Source organism: Leucoraja erinacea, chromosome 4 (genome assembly GCF_028641065.1).
Source record: "Leucoraja erinacea ecotype New England chromosome 4, Leri_hhj_1, whole genome shotgun sequence".
In the NCBI taxonomy this organism is placed as follows: domain Eukaryota; kingdom Metazoa; phylum Chordata; class Chondrichthyes; order Rajiformes; family Rajidae; genus Leucoraja; species Leucoraja erinaceus.
In genome coordinates, this window is record NC_073380.1 from 65,045,236 (window position 1) to 65,070,368 (window position 25,133).

The 25,133-nt window shown below is 45.0% G+C and overlaps 1 protein-coding gene across 1 annotated transcript in view; it reads right to left on the reverse strand.

The window, feature by feature from the left end:
• Positions 1-25,133, reverse strand: part of si:ch211-171b20.3 (uncharacterized) — a 65,331-nt gene that overhangs the window by 6,822 nt on the left and 33,376 nt on the right. Inside the window, exons 3-4 of the mRNA XM_055634489.1 lie at positions 23,793-23,940; positions 767-822 (exon numbers count right to left, since the gene is read on the reverse strand). Coding sequence (XP_055490464.1) covers positions 767-822; positions 23,793-23,940 — 204 coding nt within the window. The remainder of the gene's footprint in view (positions 1-766; positions 823-23,792; positions 23,941-25,133) is intronic.

The following is a 25,133-nucleotide window of genomic DNA, read 5'->3' on the forward strand; positions in this document are numbered from 1 at the left end:
TCTTCCTCTTCTCCTTAAGTTGTCTTTATATTGTCACAGTCTGATTTATTATTGAATTGTGGATTTCCAGGTCAACCTGCAGAACTTAGAGTTCATTAGTACACTTGCATTTTAACTATTTTCTGGACAATTATGGGTTTTTGGGTCTCCTTGGCTACGTGGTCTTCGTATTCTTCAGTAGCATGCTGGTTTCCAGGTACCAAAAAGTGAGCTGTCCATCAGGACTGGCCAAGAAAATGAAAGTGGAGTCAATCCATTTGCTAACAAAAAAGGTTATAGATTATGCTCAGCCAAACCTGAGCGGAATTTGCCTCTAACAAAAAATACAGATAACTGGACAATGTAGCAAGAGCAAGCGATCCCAAATGATTTGTGATACCAAATGATTCCATTATTCTGCGCCAATATATTCTTTCAAAAACCTAGTTACTGAAATACACATTTGAACTGGAAATGGAGAAGAAACCCTGATAGGCTTACAAAATGTTCTAAATTAGATAATGTGGCAAAACACATAAAAGAAAGGTCTGACATAAAAAATATTTTTCTGACACTATTTGGAATGTCAATGCATATTGCATTCAATAAAGATCTCAAATTTGTATTTTGTAGTTTAAAGAACAAAAAAACATTGAAAAATAAACATTGAATGACCAAATTTATGGATTTGGTAAATCTTTCTAAATTAGAGTGTTGATTGGCATAAGATTGTGGTGTAAAGCTTATTTCTAACACAGTAACGTAATAATAGAAATAACCTACTTACACTTCTCCTCACATGGAAATGATATTGGACAACATGGTCCATTATGTGTCTTTGGGCTGAGTGAAATAAAAGAAGAAATAATTTAGAACAATTTTTGAGCAACAGGAAAATTATTGGGAATCAAGTTTAATAAATATTTTTTGCTGAATCTTTCAAATGGCAACAATGTTTAGAAAAGTTTTATAACTGTCTGCTTAAATATAGCTGAAGAATTGCCAGATCACTCGTACAATTTAATAATATCAGGCTAACAGTTGATGAAAGTTGTAAATGGATGTTTCATCAAACATAATAACATTTATACCAATATATTAAAAATGGATCATTTTTTGTAAATTACTTTGGACTTACATGGTTGTAAATCCATTTACACAATATCAAATGTATTTGCTTCATGCGTAAGAAGTCTTTCAAAAACTTGTTGCATCATTTATTGGCTTGTGCTTTTTCCAAATGCCTCTTCAATAAGACTTATTTTATTCCTCAAAGCTAGAACCTACAATGCTTCCTTCCTCACTGGGCTGTGAAGCAAGGCTCCAAATGGAGCTATTTTTGGTTTACTCCACAATTATTGCCAAAAAGCTCTTGTGGTAATTCCAGGAATTCCTCCTGATACAAAATGTTGGAGTAACTCAGCGGGTGAGGCAGCATCTCTGGAAAGAAGGAATCGGCGATGTTTCGGGTCGAGACCCTTCTTCAGACTGATGTCAGGAGGGAGCGGGACAAAGATAGAATGTAGGCAGAGACAGTAAAACAAGTGGGAGAACTGGGAAGGGGATGGAGAGAGAAAGCAAAGGCTATCTGAAGTTAGAGAAGTCAATGTTCATACCGCTGGGGTGTAAGCTACCTAAGTGAAATTGGAGGAACAGCACCTCATACTTCGCTTAGGTAGTTTACACCCCAGCGGTATGAACACTAAGACTTCAGAGAGCCCTCTCTCCACCCATTCCCACTACGAATGCCTATAATCCCGTGTCATAAGAAACTTCCACAATAGTTGCTTCCAAAAAAAAAAAAAAAAATTTATCAGAAAATCTGTTCCCAATGAAGGAAACAGTTTCATCTAACCAAGATAATGCATGACAACTTACTCTTGCAGTGGAGATATCTAAAAGGAAATTGAAGATATCGCCGAGACACTGCAAGATGTAGTGAAACTCAGATGTTGCAATCTTCATCAAAAAAAAACAGTTGGAGAAACGCAACAGCTCAGACAACATCTGTGGAGGTAAATGAGCAGACACATTTTGGGTTGGGACCCTTCTTCAGACTAATGGAGTATAGGGGGATGGCTGAAAGAAAGGAAAGAGGGGAAGGGGGTGGGGCAACAACTAGCATGTCATCAGTGGATTCAGGGAAGGTGGGTTCATTGGCAGATTAATCAGATGGGGAAGAGAAGGGTGGAGAGTGGAACCAAAGCTGAAAGTGAAGGGGAGAAGATACAAGGGTACAGATGTAGAATCAGTGTAGGTTTCAGGTTTTATCTTTCATCTTTAACCTTTTACATTAACTTATCAACTCCAACCTTGGTTACCATATCCACCCTTCTCTCCCCCTGGATTCATCTGACATTTGCCAGCTCTTGCCTCACCACTTCCCCTCACCTCATTTTATAAGATATCTCCCCTCTGTTCCATCAGTCTGACGAAGGGCCCTAATCAAAACCATCATCTGTCCATTTTCCCCTGCAAAACTGCCTGACCTGCCGAGTTTCTCCTACAATTTGTTTTTATTCATCTGCAGTCAATTGTGCCTCCAGCTGTGATCATACTGCTGCTACTAAATACTATTAAAATTAAAACTGGACATTCCGGTCAGGCCAGATCGTACAAACTAACATCCAACACAATCTACTTGCAAATTGTTCTTTAATAAAATTTATCATGCTAAAATCCAAAGAGCTGTCCCAAAGAATAGACAAACAAACATTAGCTATTGTTATATTCACATACTGTTAGAGACTCATCAAAATAGATCACATTTACATCAAGGAAGGAGACCTCAACCCAAGGCAATCAGATCAGATAAAGGCAAGGATACTCCTGATGATTGACAAATACCAATATCCCTCAGTATTTTATTAGCATTCCTTCTGGAAGTAGTAATACTAGAAGGATTGAAGCAAGAACACAGACAAAGAAGTGCCATCATCAAGAATACTACTGAACTAGCCAAATTTTGAAGAATATGTTTATCAGACTGGACCTGGAAACAATATTAAGAAAAGCAACATAGGGGGTATTCATGCCCTATGTTGAACAGATTTTCAATAATTGTAGATTAATCTGTCCATATCAGAATTGATGACACCATAGTCCTTATGGAAATTAAGTCAATTTTCACAATGAAACACTATCATCCTCCAAATGTTTGTGTGGTACCCCATCATGATAAATTGGATAGACTTAAAATATATCCAGCAGATTAGTAAGATTAAATGAGAACTTACCAGTTTGAAGTTTGATCTGTATTTTATGAGGAGTTACGATGAGGGATTATGTGAAGAAGCCCGCCAGGAAGCATGCGTGTCATTCTTCAAAGCAGCGGTGTGAAATCACAGATAACTAATGACTAATCATAGTAAGATTAGAGAAGAGATACCAGTTGAGTATATGATCATGGGTGGGAACGGAGGGCATGTATTCCCTCAACGTACTCCTCATAAAATACAGATCAAACTTCGAACTGGTAAGTTCTCATTTAATCTTACTATTTTACTTTGGAGTCACGTGAGTGACTACGTGAAGATTTTAAAGCTCTGTGATTTCATGCCGTGGAAACGGGTCCATGCATCACGTCTGCCTTGATGACTGTAGGAGGAATTGTGTTAACATAATTTGGACATGAATTAGACATTGAAATCATAAAATTTATTAACACAAAATTATAACCCCTTTTTACGCGTTTAAATTAATTTACAGAACATAAAATTGTTTCTGCAAACGTCCCAGGTTTCATTACTGGTTTGTTGTTAAATAATTGGAATGTTTTTTCCCCAGACCATCCTGCTGCCTTGAGGATTTGGTCCATTGGTACATCCAACTGTATCGCTGCCGATGTAGTTGCAGCCCTGGTGGAATGAGATATAAAAATATTAGTATCCACCCCAGCCTGTGTTAGCACCTGTTTCAGCCATCTTGAGATGGTCTGGACCGTCACTCTTTTGTGTGGTTGCTTGTGGCTGACCAAAAGTGCTTTCTCATTGCCTCTTAGGATTTTCGTTTTCTCCATGTATAACGACAGATGTCTTACTATACAGAAACGGTCATCTGTTGGGTATGACCTAAATTGTATATTGAGGCCTGCTGATCCCTGTCTGTTCTGCTTTACTAACTCATAGATATGAAACGTAATATTTTCTGTTGAGGAAGTCATGTTGTCCAGTCTTAGTTTATGCAGTGACTGTACCCTCTGTGCCGTGACCAATGCCATTAGCATGACTGTTTTTAATGTCAGTCTGTGTAGGGACAGAGCTGTTGCTGGAGACCAATTCCTGAGCATCTTCAGGACAATACTTACATCCCATATTTGGGAGTATCTGGTTCTTGGGGGATTAGTATTAAAAATTCCCCTCATAAGTTTTGTTAAGGGTGAGTCCCAACAGAGTAACGCTCTGTCCCCTGCCATAGGTAAGTCGATAGGGCACTTCTGGCGCAGTTGATGGCACTGTAACTGAGCCCCTCATCATAGTGGAGGCCTACCAGATATTCCAGAACAGACTGTCTCTGTAGGTGATGTTGTTTTAATGTTTTGTTTTTATGGCAGTACATCTCCCACTTCCTATAGACCAGATACTGTTTTTTGATTGACTGTCTTTGGGCCGCCGAGATCATGTTCACTGTTCGGTCCGTCAGTCCCAGTTGTAGTAGAGGTGTTTTTAAACTCTACAAATTAATAAGTTCAAATGTTTATGGCATGGGTGGCTATCCCTTGTTACGGGATGTAGCAATAAACCTGGTCTATGTTGGTTGGTGATACATGGTTCTAATACCATGTTTAATACCACTGGGAACCATGGTTGAGTAGGCCAATCGGGTACTATCAAAATACCAGACGCAAAGTCTTGTTGTATTTTCCTTAATACCCGAGTGATGAGGCAGAAAGGAGGGAATGCGTAAATAAACAATTTCCCCCAATGCAGCGAAAATGCATCTGACGCCGCTGCCCCAGGGTCTGGTTCCCATGAAACATAATTTGATAACCGGTGGTTAAGTCTGGATGCGAATAGATCGATATCTGGTGTTCCATATTTTGCTGTAATATCAGCAAATACTTTTTTATTCAACATCCATTCGGTGTTTTCATTAAATTTGCATGACCTGGTGTCTGCCCACTAAATTTAGTCTTCCTGGTAGGTAAGTGGCTGATATCCAAATATCTCTCTGGATACACCATTGCCAAATTGTATTAGCCAGATTGTCACATGATGTCGATTTGTTTGCACCCATGTGGTTAATGTATGCTACCACGGTGGTATTGTCTATCTGTAGTCTAACATGCTGGTGATATGACCCAGTACAATATGACTTTAGGCCATGGAATGCACCCAACATTTCCAGGTGGTTTATGCCCAGTGTGAGTAATAATGATGCCTCCTGAGCAGTCCATCTACCTCCACAGCTGGGGATGGTATTGGTGGCTCCCCACCCAAGTGCACTGGCATCAGTTTGCAGTACCATGGAAGGGTTACTGACAATGATTGGATTGGAACAAAGCCAGATGTTATCTATCCACCATTTTAGTTCCATTTTAGCTTTGATTGGTAGTTTCATAGGTCTGTCAAAGTGACCTGCATTAATTTTGAGTGCTTGTATTTTTGCTCTCTGTAAGTTTTGGTAATGTAGAGGTCCAAATTGTGTGGCTGGAAAGGCAGCCACCATTTTGCCAATTACTTTTGCTACCAATCTGATGGATGGTTTGCTGATGTCAATGAGGTTATTGCAAGCCTCTATTAAATCTCAAGCCTTTCCCTTAGGCAGAGTCACCGACATGTGACTTGAGTCAATGGTGAACCCCAAATAGTCCATAGTAGTGGAAGACATTAGTTTGGATTTAACTGGATGGATAATAAATCCCAGTTTTTCAAATAACTGTTTTGTGGCTGTTACAGTTTGTTTGGCCAATTCCAAAGTTTTGCCCACAATGAGTATGTCATCTAAATATGCCATGACCATGTGTTTACGTTTACGTAGAAACGCTAGGGCTGGTTTCAAGATTTTTGTGAACAGCCTGGGGTCTGATGATAACCGATGTGGCAGTGCTTTATACTGGCAGAGTTGTCCCATCCAGTTGAATTTTAAGTAACATCTGTGGTCACCTCGTATAGGCACTGAATAGTAAGCATCTTTTAAATCGATGCTGGCCATGAAGTAACCTTTGGAAATTAATTGTTTAGCAGTAACAAAGGTTTCCATTTTGAAGTGAATATATTGTACAAATGTATTCAATTTTGTCAGATCTATGATGATGCGACAACCACCATCTTTTTTGTTTTTGGTAAATATATTGGACACGAATTCTAATGGTTCGTGTTGAGTTTTCTCAATTACACCTTTTACGTAATGCCGCTCCAGTTCAGCTTGTGCTTCTGATTTTTCTTTATCAGAAAGCATGAACATTCGGTTCAGTATATGTTGAACTGGAGGGCTGTACTTGTGTATAAACTCTATTGTATATCCCTGGATACTGCTTAAGATGTAAGTATCGGTTGTTAACATGCTCCATGCATTCAGAAAAGAGTGTAATCTCCCCCCAACCTCCATGCTCCCTGTATTTTGTAGGGAACCAGACCCACCTACCTCCATAGTTACCAGTGGCTGGTTTACTTCTTTTTGTAGGTTCTTCGCTGCTGTTGTTGCGCTGGTGTCTGGATTTTCGGTTTGGTTGGCGTTGGAGGTCCCCGCATCTTCCAAGAAGGCCGGTCTGGGCCATGGCCTAAAAAAGACTCATGTTTTGAGTACCGGGCCTTCGAGCTTTCACCAGTTCTGCTGGTGGGTGCGTAGGGGTGCTGTCTTTGGTTGTAGTGGGTTTTTGTTGGAGTCCCTTTTATTAGTCCCAGGGTTTTTGCTTCCTCATCGAGCTCCTTGACTTGCCTCGATAGGTTGCCTCCAAACAATAGTATTGGTGGTTTTGTGGTCCCAGGTTTGCACAGTCCCGCGAATTTTGGGTTTAGTGTGGGTTGAATGGCATTCTTTCTGATGTTATTTATTTCATGTTGAGTGTTGCAGAGTAGTGCCAGTGCATCTTGTTGGTCCTGGGACATGTCCTTGTCATCCACTGTATGGGCAAATGCTGTTATCCCTGCTGTTAGGAGTTTCAGTACTTTTTGTAATTTGACGTCCATACTTCTGACTCCTGTTCCAATGTGTTTCCATATACAGTTGTTTACTATTGGAACATTCAGGGATATGCAGTTGCCCGGTGCCAGGTGTCTTGATGTGGTGTCCAGTACAGCCTGTTCTTGTAACTGGTTTAGAGACATGTAGTCTATACTGGCAGCAAGCTTTGGCTCCAGATTTTGACCAGTCTGGTCTGGCTGTATGAAATTGGACACCATGTCCAGTAGGTTCTCTCGTTCCTGCACCCCTTGCACACTTGTCTTTCCTTCTGCGGACCCCTCTTCCAGGTCAGCCCAGAACTGACCCGTAGTGCTCCCCTCTGATGAGGTAGAAGCACTGTGCAGCCCTTCAAGAGGTACTGCTGTGGGTTTATCATAGGGCCCACAGTGACCCGACTCCATCTCCCGGAGTCTGTCATGTTGGAGCAAATGCTCCACACACCGCTCCATCCGGCTCCAGCGTTCTCCGTCGCTGGGCGCCCGCGGTTGTTCAAAGTCGGACTCTTCTGAGTCCACGACCTTGTTTGTTTTGTGTCTAGCCTTACTGCCCGGCCGCGTGGATCTGGCAGGTGCGGAGGCGACATCGGGCACAGCTGATCCCACTATCGGTGATCCGAGTGCCGCTGGCTGCTGCTGGCTGCCCGCTGCTCCGCGGTCCTCCCTCACCAGCTTTGTCGCAGCCCTTTTCTTCTTTGTTTTATCCATGTTCCCACCTGTAGTTAACGTAGATAAAGAAATGGAAACAAAAAACCGCAGAGTAAACTCTTACCTGCAAGTTGCGGCTTTTAAAACTGCCGCTGCGGGGGAACGTCGTTCCACCGCGTCTGACATTTCGCAATGCGTGTAGCGATATGACACGCATGCGTCCTGGCGGGCTTCTTCACGTAGTCACTCACGTGACTCAGAAGTAAAATAGAAAATTCTAAGGCTCATTTTTAAATTCATCCAGTTACTCAAGATATCTTGTTCAAGAAGGAACTGCAGATGCTGGAGGGTTGAAGGTACACAAAATTGCTGGAGAAACTCAGCGGGTGCAGCAGCATCTATGGAGCGAAGAAAATAGGCGACGTTTCGGGCCGAAATCCTTCTTCAGACTCAAGATATCTTTATCTCTACTGTTAACATCAAACCCAAGCGCCAACTCAAGTACAATAGGGAATACACAAAAGGACACAATGCGCTGGAATAACTCAGCAGGTCAGGCAGGATCTCAGGAGAACATGGATAGGTGACGTTCCAGGTCGAGACCCTTCTGCATACTCTGGATGACACCAGCACTTTGTCTCCTTTTGTGTAGAGATGCTGCCTGACCCACTGAGTTGCTTCAGCACTTTGTGTCCATTTGTGCATTAACCAGCATTTGCAATTCTTTGTTTCTTCAATGGGGAATGTTGAATATTGTGCTGGAGCAGACCCATGTGCTTCTAAATGAGTCAAAGTCATAATACACAAATGTGACAGTTAATCAGCAAAAGTAACAGATGATAGACAAAAACAAGCATACCTGAAACCAACAAATCAAATAAATAATTCTGCAGTAATGCTAGTTATAGCCATGGTATGGCAGAATAGCTAACCAGTGGCAGCAGCTCCAGAAATATTTTAATTCACCAACAAAAGTAGAGTAGAGCACGCAGGTCAATAGTCAAGGCTGAATATTTAGAATTATCTTAAATCAGAACAGCCAAGCTTATCATCTGTCTGTTTTCTTCTGCCCTTCCCAGACACCACTTTCCAGCCAATTTGTTTCACTCCAGTGATAAAAACAGCCAGGTTGGAACAGAAGGTACAATCGTAACAATGGTTAAAATGAAGTGCTAGCAGCTAGAGTTCTGCATTGCTGGTCCAGAAGCCTTGATTTGATTTTTCACTCTGACAGTTGGAGAATTCAAATTTAATTAGTTGTATAAAAATGAGGAAAATTTAAAACTAGTAATAATGTAAATGATACGCATATATAAAAATCTACATGAGTCACAATTGTTCCTTAAGGTAAATCTGTTGTTTACCCCATTTTGGCCTAAATCTGACTTCAAGTTCTGCCTCCTCATTTCTGAGGTAATCAAGAATGGTGGCATCCACAATTAAAGGGCCTGTCCCACTTATGCAACTTTTTCGGCAACTGCCGGCACCCATCATAGGTCGTTACATGTTGCCGAAAATGTTTAACATGTTGAAAATCCAGCAGCGACCAGAACAAGGTACGACACTTTGGGCGACTACTCACGACCATACAGGCTTCACCCTGCGACATGTCGCCAGGGTGTCGCCTGAACGGCCACGAGTAGTCTCCTCAGTCACCCAAAGAGTTGTAGCGTCTTTCTGGTTGCTGCTGAACTTTCAACATGTTAAAAATTTTCGGCGACCTATGACGGGTGCCGGCAGCCGCCGAAAAGGTCGTGTAAGTGGGACAGACCCTTAAGGGTGCTGTAGTTCAGAAGACTAGCACTCCAGAAAATCTAAGCTCCAGTAAAATACTCTGTGGTGAAACAAAGCTCAGCTACAACAGTGACATCTAGCTGTTAGAGTGGAAACTGGCTCAAGAATGTCTGAATCACAATTTATTTCTTATTTTTACCCTTCCAACTCACCAGTGGAAAAACTACTCAACCTTTCATCATAACTCAAACCTTCCAGATCTGGTAACATCCTCATGAACCTATTTTGTTTCTCTACCAGTTTAATGATATCCTTCCTATAGCAGGGTGGCCAGAACTGTATGTAGAACTAGAAATGTGGCCTTATTGACATTTTGTACAGTTGTAACGTGATGTCCCAACTAGTGTCAACACCCTGACTGATGAGGCAAGTTTGCTAATCACCTTCTTAATCACCCTGCCTGCCTGTGTCACCACCTTTATGGAACTATATACCTTCACCCCTTGGTCTCTCTAAACCACAAATTCCCCAAGTGCTCTGTCATTACTGTGTAAATCTTGCCCAGGTTTGTCATAACAAAATGCAACACCTGACATTTTATCTGAATTAAACGATATATGCCATTCTTCAGCCCATTGATCCAGTCAGTCATAGAGTTATAGTTTTAGAATCATATAGTGTGGAAATGGGCCAATCGGCCCAACTTGCCCACACCGGCCAACATGTTCCAGCTACATTAGTTTCACCTGCCTCTTTGCCCCATTTCCCTCCCAAACCTGCCTTATCCATGTAACTGTCTAACATTTTCTTAAATGTTGCGATAGTCCTGCCTCAACTATCTCCTCTGGCAGCTCATTCCATACACCCACCACCATTTGTGTGAAAAGGTTACACCTCAGATTCATATTAAATCTTTTCCCCTTCACCTTAAACTTATGTCCTCCGGTCGTTGATCCCCCTACTCTGGGCAAGAAATTCTGTGCATCTACCCGATCTCTTCCTCTCATGGTTTTATACAGCTCTATGAGATCATCCCTCATCCTCCTGCGCTCCAAAGAATAGAGTCCCAGCCTACTCAACCTCTCCCTATAGCCAGACCCTCGAGACCTGGAAACACAGGCCCGTACGATGCTTTCCAAAAAGGGGGGTGGCATGACAGGATTACAAAAAATGTAATGTGAAATAGAGTGCGCGCTGCGCACATCATGAGTGCGAAGCGTGAAGTCCCTCGATGTCAGGGTCTAGGACCCGCTTAAGGGCCCTGGAAGCTCTGGGGTTTTAGATGCTCTCTGATGCATTCTGAGCCTTATTTTGGAGCATTTTTGCACCAAATTTATGACTAAGATTTCAGAAATTAACAGGAATCTGAGAGGTAGCTTTTTCACGCAAAGGGTGCTGGGTGTATGGAACGAGCTGCCAGAGGAGGTAGTTAAGGCTGGGACTATCCTAATGTTTAAGAGACATTTGGACACGTACATGGATAGGACAGATTTAGATGGATATATGGGCCAAACGCGTGTCAGTGGGACTAGTTTAGATGGGACATGTTGGTCGGTGTCAGCAAGTTGGGCTGAAGGGCCTGTTTCCACACTGCATCATTCTATGACTAAATGTTAATAAGAAAAATGAATGTAGATAAGTAGAGCAGATTTGAAAGAGGAGTGAAATGTAAAGGCAGAGAGAGGTTTATGGGTGGAAAGAAACATAGGAAAGGAGGGGGGGGGAGTGGGCTTGAGCAGATGGGTGAAGGGAAAATAGACACAAAGTGCTGGAGTAACTCAGTGGGTCAGGCAGCATCTGCGGAGAATATGAATAGGCAACGTTTCACGGAGTGCTGGAGTAACTCAGCGGGTCAGGCAGCATCTCTGGAGATTATATTTTGGGTCAAGACCGTTCTTCAGTAATATTCATGATGTGACATGCATAGACATTCCTGAATGTTACCCAAACCATCGTGAGCTACTTTGTTACGGTGCTTGCCCCCTCCTATAATGTCTCTGCTGCCTTGGGTGATGCAGGACAGGACACGAGCTTTGGGACCTGGTGTGAAGCTGTTGCAGTCTGTCCCAGCCTGGTAAAAACCTGGATGGAGTGGATGTAGAGAGGATGTTTCCACTAGTGGGAGAGTCTAGGACCAGCGGCCACAGCCTCGGAATTAAAAGACATTCCTTTAGGAAGGAGTCGAGCAGGAATTTCTTAAGTCTTTAGGCTGGTGAACTGTGGAATTCATTGCCACAGACAGCTGTGGAGGTCAAGTCAATAGACATTTTTCAGGAGGAGATTGATAGATTTTACTTCGGAGTCACGTGAGTGACTACGTGAAAGAAGCCCGCTACGACGCATGCGTGTCATATCGCATACGTCGTAGGAGATTGATAGATTTTACTTCGGAGTCACGTGAGTGACTACGTGAAAGAAGCCCGCTACGACGCATGCGTGTCATATCGCATACACGCATTGAACGAGTCAGACATGGGAGAGGACGTCTCCCTAGAGGGAAATGCAAAGAAGCAGGTAAGAGACTGCAAAATTTTTCCCACTTACCTTGCAGGTAGGAAAGGCAAGAAGCTGCGGGAAGCTGGAGGGGAGAACCGCGGAAACAGCGGGCAGCCAGCAGCCAGCAGCAGCCGATGCGCGAATCCTCCGGAGAGGATTCCTAAAAGGCTATTTTTAGTAGCAGCAGAACAGCTGTGCCCGATGTCGCTCCCCGCACCGGCAAGATTGACTGCTGCCGGGCGGGAAGCGAAGCAACACGTCCCGGGGGGTTTTCCAGACTAAGCAGTCTATGTTGGAGCAGTCGCTAGCGGCTCTGGAGCCGATTGAAGCGGCTGCGGGACCCGGAAGAGAGCAGGACTACTCAGTAGCCGTCAGCCGACATCTGGGACAGCAGCCCAAGGACCTACGCTACGGGGTCCGTGGGGCTGCGGGAGGAAGGACGTTCCTCCCAAACGACAGGCTGAAAACCAGTACAGGTAAGAACAAATTTCCCTTACCTTTGGTTCTTTTTTCCAGAGTTTGCTGCTGTATTCTGAAGAGCAGCAGGCAGCCAGCTAAGGACGTCAGGGCAGAGCCACAGGTCGTTACTGCTGTGTTCTGAACAGCAGGCAGCCAGCTACTGATGTCAGTATAGAGCTGAAGTGCTGCCACACAGAATTGCTCCTGCTTAATGACCAGCAGCAGGCAGCAATGAATGTCGGCACCAGCATCTCCCATAAGGGAGCGAGTGCCAAATTTCACCCTAAATGGGTAGAGGTGCCCGTGAGTACTGGGACCATGGGGAGCGACCAGTGCCCGTAGGCATGGGGACCGGCTGCGGGAAATACCGCGTGCGACTAGTGCCAGAGAGCACCAAGATCGGCAGGAGCGGTCCCATATATTAAAGCACCCGCGACGACTAGTGCCCGAGAGCATGTAAGTCGGCTGGAGCGATGGCTGGAGGAAATTTCTCCACAGTGGCAGGCTCCGGGATTGGAGGATAGCCACAGTGGGCAAATAAATATAAGTCCCACGGCAGTTTCCCATAAGGGCTGCATGAAATGTCAGACGCCTCTGAGGAGGGTATGGACGGTCTGACGGGGTAAAATCTGAGCAGGTGATGGAGCCATTTTCCCCTATTGAAGGGTGGGAAAAAACAACCTGCTGAACATGATGAGCCAGTACTGCCAGCAGAAACACACTGAGAATGATCTCGAGAAGGATGGCTGTGAGTATTGAAGGACTGTGAGTCCACCCATAAACTTCAAGCTAATATGTTGCTGAAGTGTTGGCAAGGCTTTTATACCCCGGGATATTGTGGTGCTCTTAATGTAGCCATTGTTACAGATGCATTTGCAGACATGTTGGGAAGGCCGTTAGGAATCGGGATATTAAAATCCGTAATACTCTGAAAGGTCTCATGGCGGGCATAATAGTTTTGGCCCGCATGTTATAAAAGGTGGACAAAATTAGTGACCACAAGGATGCCATTAGCACTATTTTTTGCGATGTGCAGTTTGAAGGGCCATTCAGCCAGCTCTAGACCCTAGTTCGCTATACTATGTAAGCAAAGGGCTATAGACCCCGTTATTTGGGGGGGGGAGACCTGTCTAAACAGGTAAAAGAATTGGCGAGGAGGCTCGACTTTGGGGCTGATTAGAGCATCCAAAGGATATCTGGGGAAGACATTAACCTTATGTGCATCCTAAGAGAGGTAGTGTTTTTGTAATTATACTACAAAGAATTGGGCAGAGGTACTCAGCAGCAGCGTCCTGTTTAGGGTTTGGCCCGGGACGACCACTGTGGAAGATGCAAAAGTCTCTACGTCAGCATCTACCCTAACATTAACCTTTAGGCTCTCCACAACCGCGTATGAAACCAAGAAAATAACTTGGTTACCACCGATAACCATGGAGGTAGGTGAATTTGGGGCTCCAGCATTAATAGGGAGCACGGAAGTTGGAGGGACATTGCAACTTCATGTTGAAGCTTGGTGTAATATATCTATGGACAGATATATCCTTAGCAGTTTTAAGGGATATCTGATAGAGTTTCTACACAAACAAAACCCTCCAGTACAACATAAACCGGACAGATATACATGCTGGTAATGGAATAAACCAAACCTGAACAACAGGATTTGTCTCAAACATCTTTATTAGAAATAAGAAAGATGGGGGTTGCCGTATTATTATGGATTATCAATACTTCACAATGTTGTGCAATATATTCATTTTAAAAATGGATACTTTTAGCAGTGCTAAAGACTTAGTTTTCAGCAGGCTACTGTATGGCAAGTATTAATCTTTAAGATCCTTGCTATTCAATATCCAACAGGGGGAAAAATTTTAAACCAGCGTTGGGACTGCTGCAACACCAAAATCATAGAGTAATGGTATAGTTGGATGATATCCTTATTGTGGGAATAACTTATGAATCGGCATGTTAGGCAGTGGTTGCCACTAAACAATTGTTTGAACAGCTGGGATTCATTGTCCATCCACTTAAGTCAAAATTGACACCATTAACACATTTAATATGTTAATGACTTTACTAATATGGAAAGCCACAGAGTTCAATGGGCTCATAATTATAGAGGTCATTTATTTTGGCCAATGGAGCTAATGATAGAAGCTATAAAAGAATTACAATGTTGGGAACACAAAGTTAAGTATTGCTCCAAACCCAATAGTTATTCACAACCCGTCTGTGCTATTACAAACAGATGCCAGTGCAATTGGTTACGGTACAACTGATACCATCTCGAGCTATGGGGGAGATGGAATATATAAGAAGCTAACCTACATAACACTAAGGGTTAGAAATGTTAAGTGCATTTCATGGGCTAAAATCTTATTGCTCAGGAATGAAACTGCAGCATGTTAGATGGTAGATAGATAATACCTCGGTGATGGCATATATAAGTCATATGGGTGGAAAGATATCAACATCTTGTGATGAATTGGCAAATTCAATTTGGCAATGGTGTGTCCAAAGGAATATTTGGTTATGGGCTACGTATCTACCAGGGATACTAATTCAGTGGCAGACACCAGGTCACGAAAATTTATTGAAAGTACTGAATGGATGTTGGATAGAAGGGTATTTGCTGAAATCAGTAAAGTATGTAAGGCCGGATATTAGAATTGCATCCAGGGTTAAATCACCAGTTACCGAGGTATGTATCATTGGTACCAGATCCTGAGGCAGAAGCTACAGATGCTGTTTCACTGCACTAGGGGAGGGTTTTCATTTATGTATTTCCTCCTTTTCTACTTTATAAATTTGGGGTACTAAGGGAAATTCAACAGGAATCGGCATCGGGGATGTCTTAGTACCTGATTGGCTTACCCAACTATGGTTTTCCGGGGTACAGGACATGGTGCTGGAACCATGTATAACGGTAAGACATAGTCCTAAGTTGCTGGTGCATCCAGTAACTGAGGATAGCTATCCATGTCATAGAAAATATTGATTTAGTAGGTTGTAGACTCTAAAACACCGCTACGGGACATGGGGCTATCAAAAAGAACTGTGGACATGATCACAGCAGCACAAAGAAGGTCTACACAAAAACAGTATTTAGGTCATATTAAAAATGGACTAATTACTGCCATAATAACTTTCGGGACCACAGAAATAAGGATGTTCCGGCGGTGTTAGAGTTTTCTCACCAGCCTGCACTATGGAGGACTGAGTTTCAGCACTGTGAATAGTGCCAAAAGTGCATTGTCAAGTTATTGGTGGCAAGGAACAGTAAGACAGTCTGTGGGATCACATCCTCTGGTAGTTAAAATTTTAAGAGGAAATGTTAACACCAAGCCACCAAAAATAAGATACAACTATATCTGGGATGTAAGTGTGGTCTTGACCTTGCTAAGGAATTGGTCGCCGGCTACAGCATTAAATCTGGATAACTAACTAGAAATGGTAATGCTGATGGCGCTAGTCACAGCGCATAAGCTCCAGTTATTGCAAAAAGTAAGACTGGATGGCTTCACTATGGCGGCAGGAAGTTTGGGGTTTGTGATCCAGGACCGTATTATTAAACAAAATAGGCCAGGATCAGCGGGGCAGGTCATAGAATTGATGGCCTACCCGGAGGACAAACGCCTCTGTATAGTGAAGCACGTTTTGTTATACAGTGAAAGTACAAAGGCTATCAGAGGCAAGGAATTGGCGTTTAATCAGCTATAAGAAACTGTACCATAGAGTGTAACTCAGACCATTTCGCGGTGGCTGAAATATGGGTTAAGATAGGCGGGAGTGGACAATAACATATTTAATTATCACTCCACCAGGGCTGCAGCTACATCCGCAGCAAAACGCCTTGATGTATCCATGGACCAAATCCTCAGGATTGCAGGATGGTTGTCGGAGAAAACGTTTCAGAAATGTTATAACAAACCAGTTAGCAGTATGGGAACGTTTTCGGGGAACATTTTAAGTTCTGTATGATAATTTATCCCTGAAGAATACAGGGTTATGATTGAATTAATTCGATATTATTTATCATTTCCATTAAATAATTGGTATGAATGTTTTGAATATAATTAACAATTTCTCCCTAACTACCAAGGCAGTTGTGAAGCATGGACTCGTTTCCACGGCATGAGGTCACAGAGCTTTGAAATCTTTCACGTAGTCACTCACGTGACTCCGAAGTAAAATAGTAAGATTAAACGAGAACTTACCAGTTTGAAGTTTGATCTTTATTTTATGAGGAGGAACGTTGAGGGAATACGTGCCCTCCGCTCCCACCCTCGAATGGTCATATCTTAAACTGGTATCTCTTTAATAATCTTACTATTTTAGGTCATTATAGTGTATCTGTGACCTCACACCGCTGCTTTGAAGGATGACACGCATGCGTCGTAGCGGGCTTCTTTCACGTATTCCCTCAACGTTCCTCATAAAATAAAGATCAAACTTCAAACTGGTAAGTTCTCGTTTAATCTTACTATTCTTGATTGATACGGGTGTCAAACGTAATGGGGACAAGGCAGGAGAATGTGTTTGAGAGGGAAAGATAGATAGAGCCATAGAGTGATACAGTGTGGAAACAGGCCCTTCGGCCCAGCATGTCCCATCTGCACTAGTCCCACCTGCCCACGTTTGATCCATATCCCTCCGAACCTGTCCTATCCATGTACCTTTCTAACTGTTTCTTAAATGTTGCGATAGTCCCCGCCTCAACTACCTCCTCTGGCAGCTTGTTCCATACACCTACTACCTTTTGTCTGAAAAACATACCCCTCAGATTCCTATTAAATCTTTTGCCGTTCACCTTAAACTTATGTCCTCTGCTCCTCGATTCACTTACTCTGGGCAAAAGACTCAACCATATCTATTCAAATCATGATTTTATACACCTCTATTGGATCATCCCTCATCCTCCTGTGCTCCATGAAATAGAGTCCCAGCCTACTCAACCTCTCCCTATAGCTCTGGTCCTCTAGTGCTGGCAACATCCTCATAAATCTTCACTGTATCCTTTCCAGTTTGATGACATCTTTCCTATAACATGTTGCCCAGAACTGAATACAATACTCTGAATGCGGCCTCACCACCTTCTTATGCAACTGCAACATGACCTCCCAACCTCCATACTCAGCCTGACCCGCTGAGTTACTCCAGCACTCTATGAAACATCACAGAACAGGGCAAGATTAGCAAGTTTGCTGATGATAAAGATGTGAGTGGTTTTGCATATAGTGAAGATGGTTATGAAAGGTTGCAGCAGGATCAGGATCAATTAACCAGGTGGGCAGAGGAATGGTGTAAAGACGAGTCAAAACACACTATGTCTTCACTACTGTTTTATTACTATTAACAATACTCAGGTACGTTACTGCCCTAGCTGTCCGTGGTCTGTCACCGGAGCTAGAGAGCGATCTAGAGGTGGGGAGGTTACAATTATACTGGTGGCATGGGGAGTGGTTAGTAGTGGTGAGGTCACTATGTTAAAGGAACATGCACTAGTCTACAAGGGGGTGGAGTCGGCTCATTGACAAGCCGCAGGTGCTGGCGGGAGCGGCGATAGATGGTACCCTCATGGTCAACGAGGTAAGAGCGCGGCAAACCGGCAGAGCCGACGACTACCGCCAGTCGGTAGTGTCCGGATGGGGACTGCATCCGGTCGACCTGACCAGGGAACAGCCGCGGAAGGGGACGGCAGGACTTGTCATGGGAACGATTTTGTATTTCGTGCTTTTGGGCAATGCGCTCCCGGACGGTAGCAGGGCGGAGGACAGAAGGCACCAAGGACCGCTGGGACACAGGGATAGGTGGGCGCGTGGTGCGGGACATGAGTCGCTGAGCAGGCGAGCCCAGGGCAGGGTCTCGGGAAATGTTGCGGAGGTTGAGGAGGGCCAGGTGAAAATCCGACCGGGAAAGTCTGCAGTGCTCCAGCAATTCCTTGGCACTGCGGACAGCGCGCTCCGCAAGGCCGTTGCTCTGCGGGTACTCGGGGCTGCTGGTGAAGTGACGAAAGTTCCAGGTGGCAGCAAAATCGCGGAGCTCCGCACTTGAAAACTGGCTACCGTTGTCCGACTGCAAAGTCGCAGGGGAGCCAAAGGTTGCGAAGTGGCGGCGTAGCTTACCAATGACAGCAGCAGATGTGAGGGAGGTCAGCTGGTCCACCTCGAATCAGCTGGAGTAGGAATCCACAAGGACCAGGAAGTGCTTGCCGCGCCATTCGAAGATGTCAGTGGCAACTGCCATCCATGGCAGACCGGGGGCCGGCTGTTGTAGAAGTGACTGCCGTTGCTGGTGGGGAGAGAGACTATTGCAGGTGGAGCAGGCGGAGACCCTCTCCCGGATGTCCGGGGCCATGCCAGGCCAATAGAACTGGCTCTGTTCCTGGGACAGAGTGGACTCGGCCCCGGGGTGGCCGCTGTGGGCGGTTTGAAAATAGTGGTCCCGCAGTGCGGCAGGCACCACAACCTTGTGGCCCTTCACCACCACTCCGTCATGCAGCACAAGCTCGTCCCGGACCAGAAAGTAGGGCACGGCACCGGCCGGCAAGGATGATTAGTCAGGTGGGCTACAATAGCCTACAAATGGTTGATGGTTGCATGGTTCCTTGAAGGTCGTGTCGCAGGTATATCAGGTGGTCAAAACGTATTTTGGCACTTTGGCCTTCATCAGTCAGAGTATTGAGTATAAAAGTTATGAGGTCATGTTGTAGTTGTATAAGACGTTGGTGAGACCACATTTATAATATTGTGTTCAGTTCTGCCCACCATGTTATAGGAAAGATGTCAAATTGAAAAGAGTACAGAGATCCCCATCCTGGATCAGTCCAATCAGGGTTGTGTCGTCCGCAAACTTGAGAAGCTTGACAGAGGTGTCTGTGGAGGTGCAGTCATTGGTGTGGCGAGAGTAGAGGAGAGGGGAGAGTACGCATCTTGCGGTGCTCCTATGCTGAGCGTTTGCCGGTCCGAGATATGCTTTCCCGTCTCACATGCTGCTTCCTGTCAGTCAGAAAGCTGGTGATCCACCGACAGAGGGGTTCAGGCACAGTCAAATCAGAAAGTTTGGAGCGTAGTAGCTCTGGCACGATGGTGTTGAATGCAGAGCTAAAATCAACAAACAAAATCCTCGCATAGGTCCCCTGGCGGTCTGGGTGCTGGAGGATGAAGTGTAGGCCCAGATTGACTGCATCATCCACAGATCTATTGGCTCAATATGCAAAACGCAGAGGGTCCAGCAGAGGGATTGGGATATTCAGCTTGGCCAGCACAAGCCTTTCAACTGTCTCATTGACTACAGAGGTCAGTGCGAGAAGCCTGTAGGCATTTAGAACAGTAATCCTTACCTTTTTTGGGTACAGGGACAATAGTGGAGACTTTGAAGCAGGCAGGGACAGTGCATCTTTGCAGGTACTGGTTACAAATGAGTAATTGGTGTGAGGTTTTGATGGGGGTGGGAGAGGGTCCACTCTTTTCATTCCTGGAGTCTTGCCTTAAGTGGGTGTGAAGTGGTGAATGGGATGGAGAGGGTGCAGGGTCCATTCTTTGCAGACTGGGGTCTGGCTGTGTTTGTTGGGGAAGGGGTACCAGGGTTGCGTTTCTGATTTTCAAACCTGCAGCAAAACTCATTCAGATAGTTCGTCAGCTGACGATTGTACAAAGAGCGGGGGGTTTTCCTCTTATAGCTGGTGATTTCTTGCATGCCCTTCCAAACTGAAGAAGAGTCACTAGCTGAGAACTTGCTCCTCAACTTCTCAGTGCCTTTCCTTGGCAGCTCCGATTCCTCTTCTCAACTCTTTATCGATTAGGCTATCTTTTAACTCTTTAACGATTAGGCTATCGGCTTGACGCCTCTTTCTGGCGCACAGGGGGGGTCAGCCGGGGTGGCGTGGATGAAGAGGAAAGTGGCGTGGGTCCAGCGGGGGTGGCGTGGGCCCAGTGGGGGTCAGCAGGGGTGGCGTGGGCCCAGTGGGGGGTCATTGGCGGTGGCGTGGGCCCAGTGGGGGTGGCGCGCGCCCAGTGGGGGGGGCATGGGCCCAGCGGGGGTGGCTTGGGCCCAGCGGGGGTCAGCGGGGGTGTTGTGGGCCCAGCGAGGGTGGCTTGGGCCCAGCGGGCGTGGCGTGGGCCCAGCGGGGGTAGCATGGGGGGGAAGATGGCTTGGGCCCCGGCGGTGGGGGGAGGCGAGGGGAGCGAGCCCCGCCGCAGCGGTATCTGGTGTTGGGGTTACAGCCGCTGGGTTCAGATTCAGTCACTCGCGACGGGAGGACGGTCTCCTGGTCGCCAGGCAAGTCGTCGGTGAGGCTCCGACACCGCGGATGGAGATGCTGGACCGGGCGGGCAGACACCGCACACCCCCCCCCCCCCGGGCCTGGAGAAATGGGCACTCCCTTATCCAAATTTTTTTCCGACTTTTTAATTCCCGATTTAAAAAAATATATAAAATTTCCCCTCAGTATTTTTTCTTACTCTGGGGGAAAAAAGGGGGTTGCGGTCGCACCCAACGCACCTCCCCTTCGGACGGCCATGACACATCCCCGTTAATCTATGTACCCTTTCCAGCTTGACAACATCTTTCTTATAAAATGGTGCTCTAAACTGAACACAATACACTAAATGCGGCCTCACCAATGTCTTATATAACTGCAACATAACCTCCCAACTTCTATACTTAATACTCTGACTGATGAAGGCCAATGTGCCAAAAGCCTTTTTCTCCACATTATCTATCTGCAACTCCATCTTCAAGGAATTATGTCCCTGCACTACTAGGTCCTTCTGGTTTATAACACTCCCCAGAGCAATACCATTCATTGTGTAGGTCCTGCCCATGTTAGATTTCACCTTTCTCTGTATTAAATTCCATCAACCATTCCTCAGCCCACCTGGCCAACCGATCAAGATCCTGCTGCAATTTTTAACAACCATCTTCAATATCTGCAACGTTTGTAACATCTGCAAACTTGCTAACCTTGCCATGTACGTTCTCATCAAAATCATTGATGACCAACAGTAACAGGCCTGCACTGAACCCTGAGGTGCACCACTGGTCTCAGTCCTCCAGTCCGAGAAGCAACCTTCCACCATCACCCTCTGCTTCCTTCCATTAAGTCATTTTTTTTTAAATCTATTCAGCTATCTCTCCTTGGATCCCATGCGATCCAACCTTCCAGAGCAGCCCACCATGTACAACGTTGTCAAAGTTTGCTGAAGTCCATATATTCAAGATCCCATTGTAATCATAGATTTTCTTCCTGCATTCATTTTGTCATCCACAAACTTACCACCATCTGCATTCATATCCAAACAATTAATATAAATAATGAACATCAGTGGATCCAATATCGATCTTTGTGGTACATCATTAATTACAGGGCCTCAAGTCTTAAAAACAACCCTCTATCAGCACCATTTATTCGGTACCTTCATGAAAATTCTGAATGCAATTGGCTGGATCTGACATGATCTCACATTCTTGACCAGCATACCATGCAGCACCTTGTCAAAGTCCATGTAAACAACATCCACTGCACTGCACTGCCCTCATCAATCTATGCGGGAACCTCTTCAAAAATAAAATTGGAGACACAAAATTTCCCATACATAAAGTTTAATCATCCTTAATCAGACCATGCCTTTCCAAATGCACATAGATCCCATCTCTCAGAATCCCTTCTAATAGCTTACCCACTACTGGTGCAAGGCTCACTGGTCTGTCGTTCTCCAGCTTTTGCTCTCAGCAGATCTCAAATAGAGGCACAATATTAACCACCTTCCAGTCACTGGCACCTCACCCATGATTATTGATGGGGAGGGATAGGGGGAAGCTTAAGTGGCAAAAAATACCACCGTTGGCTACTTAGGCCAAACACTGCGCTTTGCATATTCTCTGAATTAGCATCTATCTATATATTACTAAAACTCTGTTCTTGACCGGTTTTGGCTTTCTGTGCTGCGGTTTCCGAGAGAACACCGCCACCTACGGCCGTCATTTTTGGCCACCTCACTCAGAGCCCCCCTCCGCCTCGTGTGTGCTGAGGATTTTTCCCGTCGATGAAAATTGACAGAGATATTAATGTTTTTACAACAATCCCCATTCTCTCTGCTGCCCCTGCTGGAGGGAGGTGGAGGGACTATAAAACCAGGAAGTGGTGTGCCTCAATCAGCCTCTGCAAGTGGCGTGCCTCAATCAGTCTCTGCAAGTGGTGTGCCTCAATCAGAGCTTTGAATGATACTGACAATGTCTACAGCACTGTGAGTACCCTTAATTTGGTTTGAAAATGAAAATATGGTTAGAGGTAAAAAAAGCATTGCCTGCAAATGGTTGTTTGGGTTTGTGTTGAAGTAAAAAGGCACTCTCTCCCCCTGCCCTCCCTCCTCTCCTCCCCCCCTCTCTCTCCTCCTCCCCTCTCCTCCTCCCCCCCCCCCCTCTCCTCTCCTCTCCCCTCTCCTCTCCCCCCCCCTCCTCCTCCCCCCCCTCTCCTCCCCCTCCCCTCCCCCTCCCTCCCTCTCCTCTTCTCCCCCTCTCCTCTCCCCCCTCTCCTCTCCCCCCCCCCCCCCCACTCCCTCCTCCCCCCCCCCCCTCTCCCTCCTCCCCCTCACCCCCCCTCCCCTCCCCCCCCCTCCTCTCCCCCCCCCCCCCCTCCTCTCCCCTCCTCCCCTCTTCACCTCCTCCCCCCCCCTCTCCTCTCTCCTCCCCCTCTCCCCTCCCCCCCCCCCCCCCCCTCTCCCCCTCTCCCCCCCCCCCCCCTCCTCCTCTCCTCCTCCCCTCCCCTCCCCCTCTCCCTCCCCTCCCCCCCCTCTCTCCCCTCTCTCGTCTCTCCTCTCTCTCTCCCCCCCCTCCCCTCTCTCTCTCTCTCCCCCCTCCTCCCCTCTATTAGCGTGAGTGCGGGAGGGGGGTAGTTTAGTGTGTGATGCTGCATGCCGCCTCCCCCCCCCCACAACCGCACATTGGGGGAACATCTGCACTTGGTCTAGTATTGAATAAAAATAAGAAAATAACTTAAAATAAAGGAAAGACCAGCCACAGAAAGTATCAAGGAGTGTGGGGAGAAAGAATATGGTATTAAATTTGAATTGCCATAATGATATTCAATGGTGGAGTAGAATCAAGGGGCCAAATTACCTTTTTATAATCATAGTTTATTGTCATGTACACCGAGGTACTGTGAAAAGCTTTTGTTGCGGGCTATCCAATCAGCAGGAAGACAAAACATGATTATAATTGAGCCATTTACAATGTATAGATACATGATAAGGGAATAACGTTTACTGCAAGGTGAAGTCCGATCAAAGTCCGATTTTTTTTGTGCGTTTCGATGTTCTTTCTTTGGCACATGTTTAATTCATTTGTAGCTATTCTTACCTTAATGTGTGTAGCTCAGATGCAGCACATGTAGATTCCTTGAATAAATGTTGAAGACTTTTGGCCTTACACCCTTGAATTCCATTTGTTTGAGCCATTGTTGGTACTCTAACATCTCTGTCATTTCTTTTCATATCGGAGGAAAGAACTGAAATTGAAAGGAAACGGGTCTGTTGGTGAGAATCCAGAACACAGCATTCATAAGAGAGGAGGAATTAATTAGTTATTTTGTCACTAATTATTTAAAAAAATTAAAGTAATGAACAAATGGGAGCAATATACAATACTACTTGTAGATCTGCTCTAGCTATATGTTCACCAATATTAACACACATATGTTACACACCACTCGGATCTATAATCCAGTCCAGGTTTTACCACATAGTCCCCATTTAATACTAACTTTTCCAGGCACCAGCTGGAGGTCGATATGCAGCTACGGTGATGTCAACATGTTGTGTAATATTATTAAATTCCAATAAACTTGTTGGATCTTTACTTGGAGTGTGTGTTAATAGCGCGGGGGGGCAAAGATCTCCCTAATGGGAGATGGTGATGTATAGAGTGTGGACATCAAAGATAAAGATGAGCCTGTGGGGACTAGCAAACTGAAAGTTATTGAAGTTATGGAGAGCACAAAAGTTGTCCCTGATGTAAGTGGAATGCAATTGGTCAAAGGGAAAAAGGATGGAGTCTAGAAATGAAAGAAGTCTACTATGTTTTATTTGGTAGTGTATTTACTTGTTTTGAATGACGGAACTCAACTAGTGCTGAAGCATTACCAATGGATGGTAACATCTCTCTCCACATTGTGTCCTTCATTACATCAACTGCAGTAGATCAGGAAATTTATTGTTTTATGAACTTCCATCGGTCTTCATCTGATGATTACAAAATAATACTATGAGGTGGTCTTGTTGATGCGTCATCATGCAACTATCATCCAAATGGCCTACAGGTCTGTTTTACACAATAAAGATGCAACATCTTGTACAAATAGAAAATCAGCCACTTAAAAAGGGCAAAACAAACATGCTATGTTATATAGGAAAGAACTGCAGATGCTGGTTTAAATCGAAGATAGACACAAAATGCTGGAGTAACTCAGCAGGACAGGCAGCTATGTTGTTCCTTCTTCTACCTTGCATCCTTGGAAAATACAGTAGGGTTAATCTCTAGCTTTAACAAATGCTACGTGTCGGGACTCTTCATCAGCCTGAAGAACGGTCCTAACCCAAATTATCGTCTATTTCCTTCCTCAGATGTTCCCTGACCTGCTGCATTTCTCCAGCAGATTGTTTCCTTGATGCTCAAGATTCCAGCACCTGCAGTCCCTTGTCT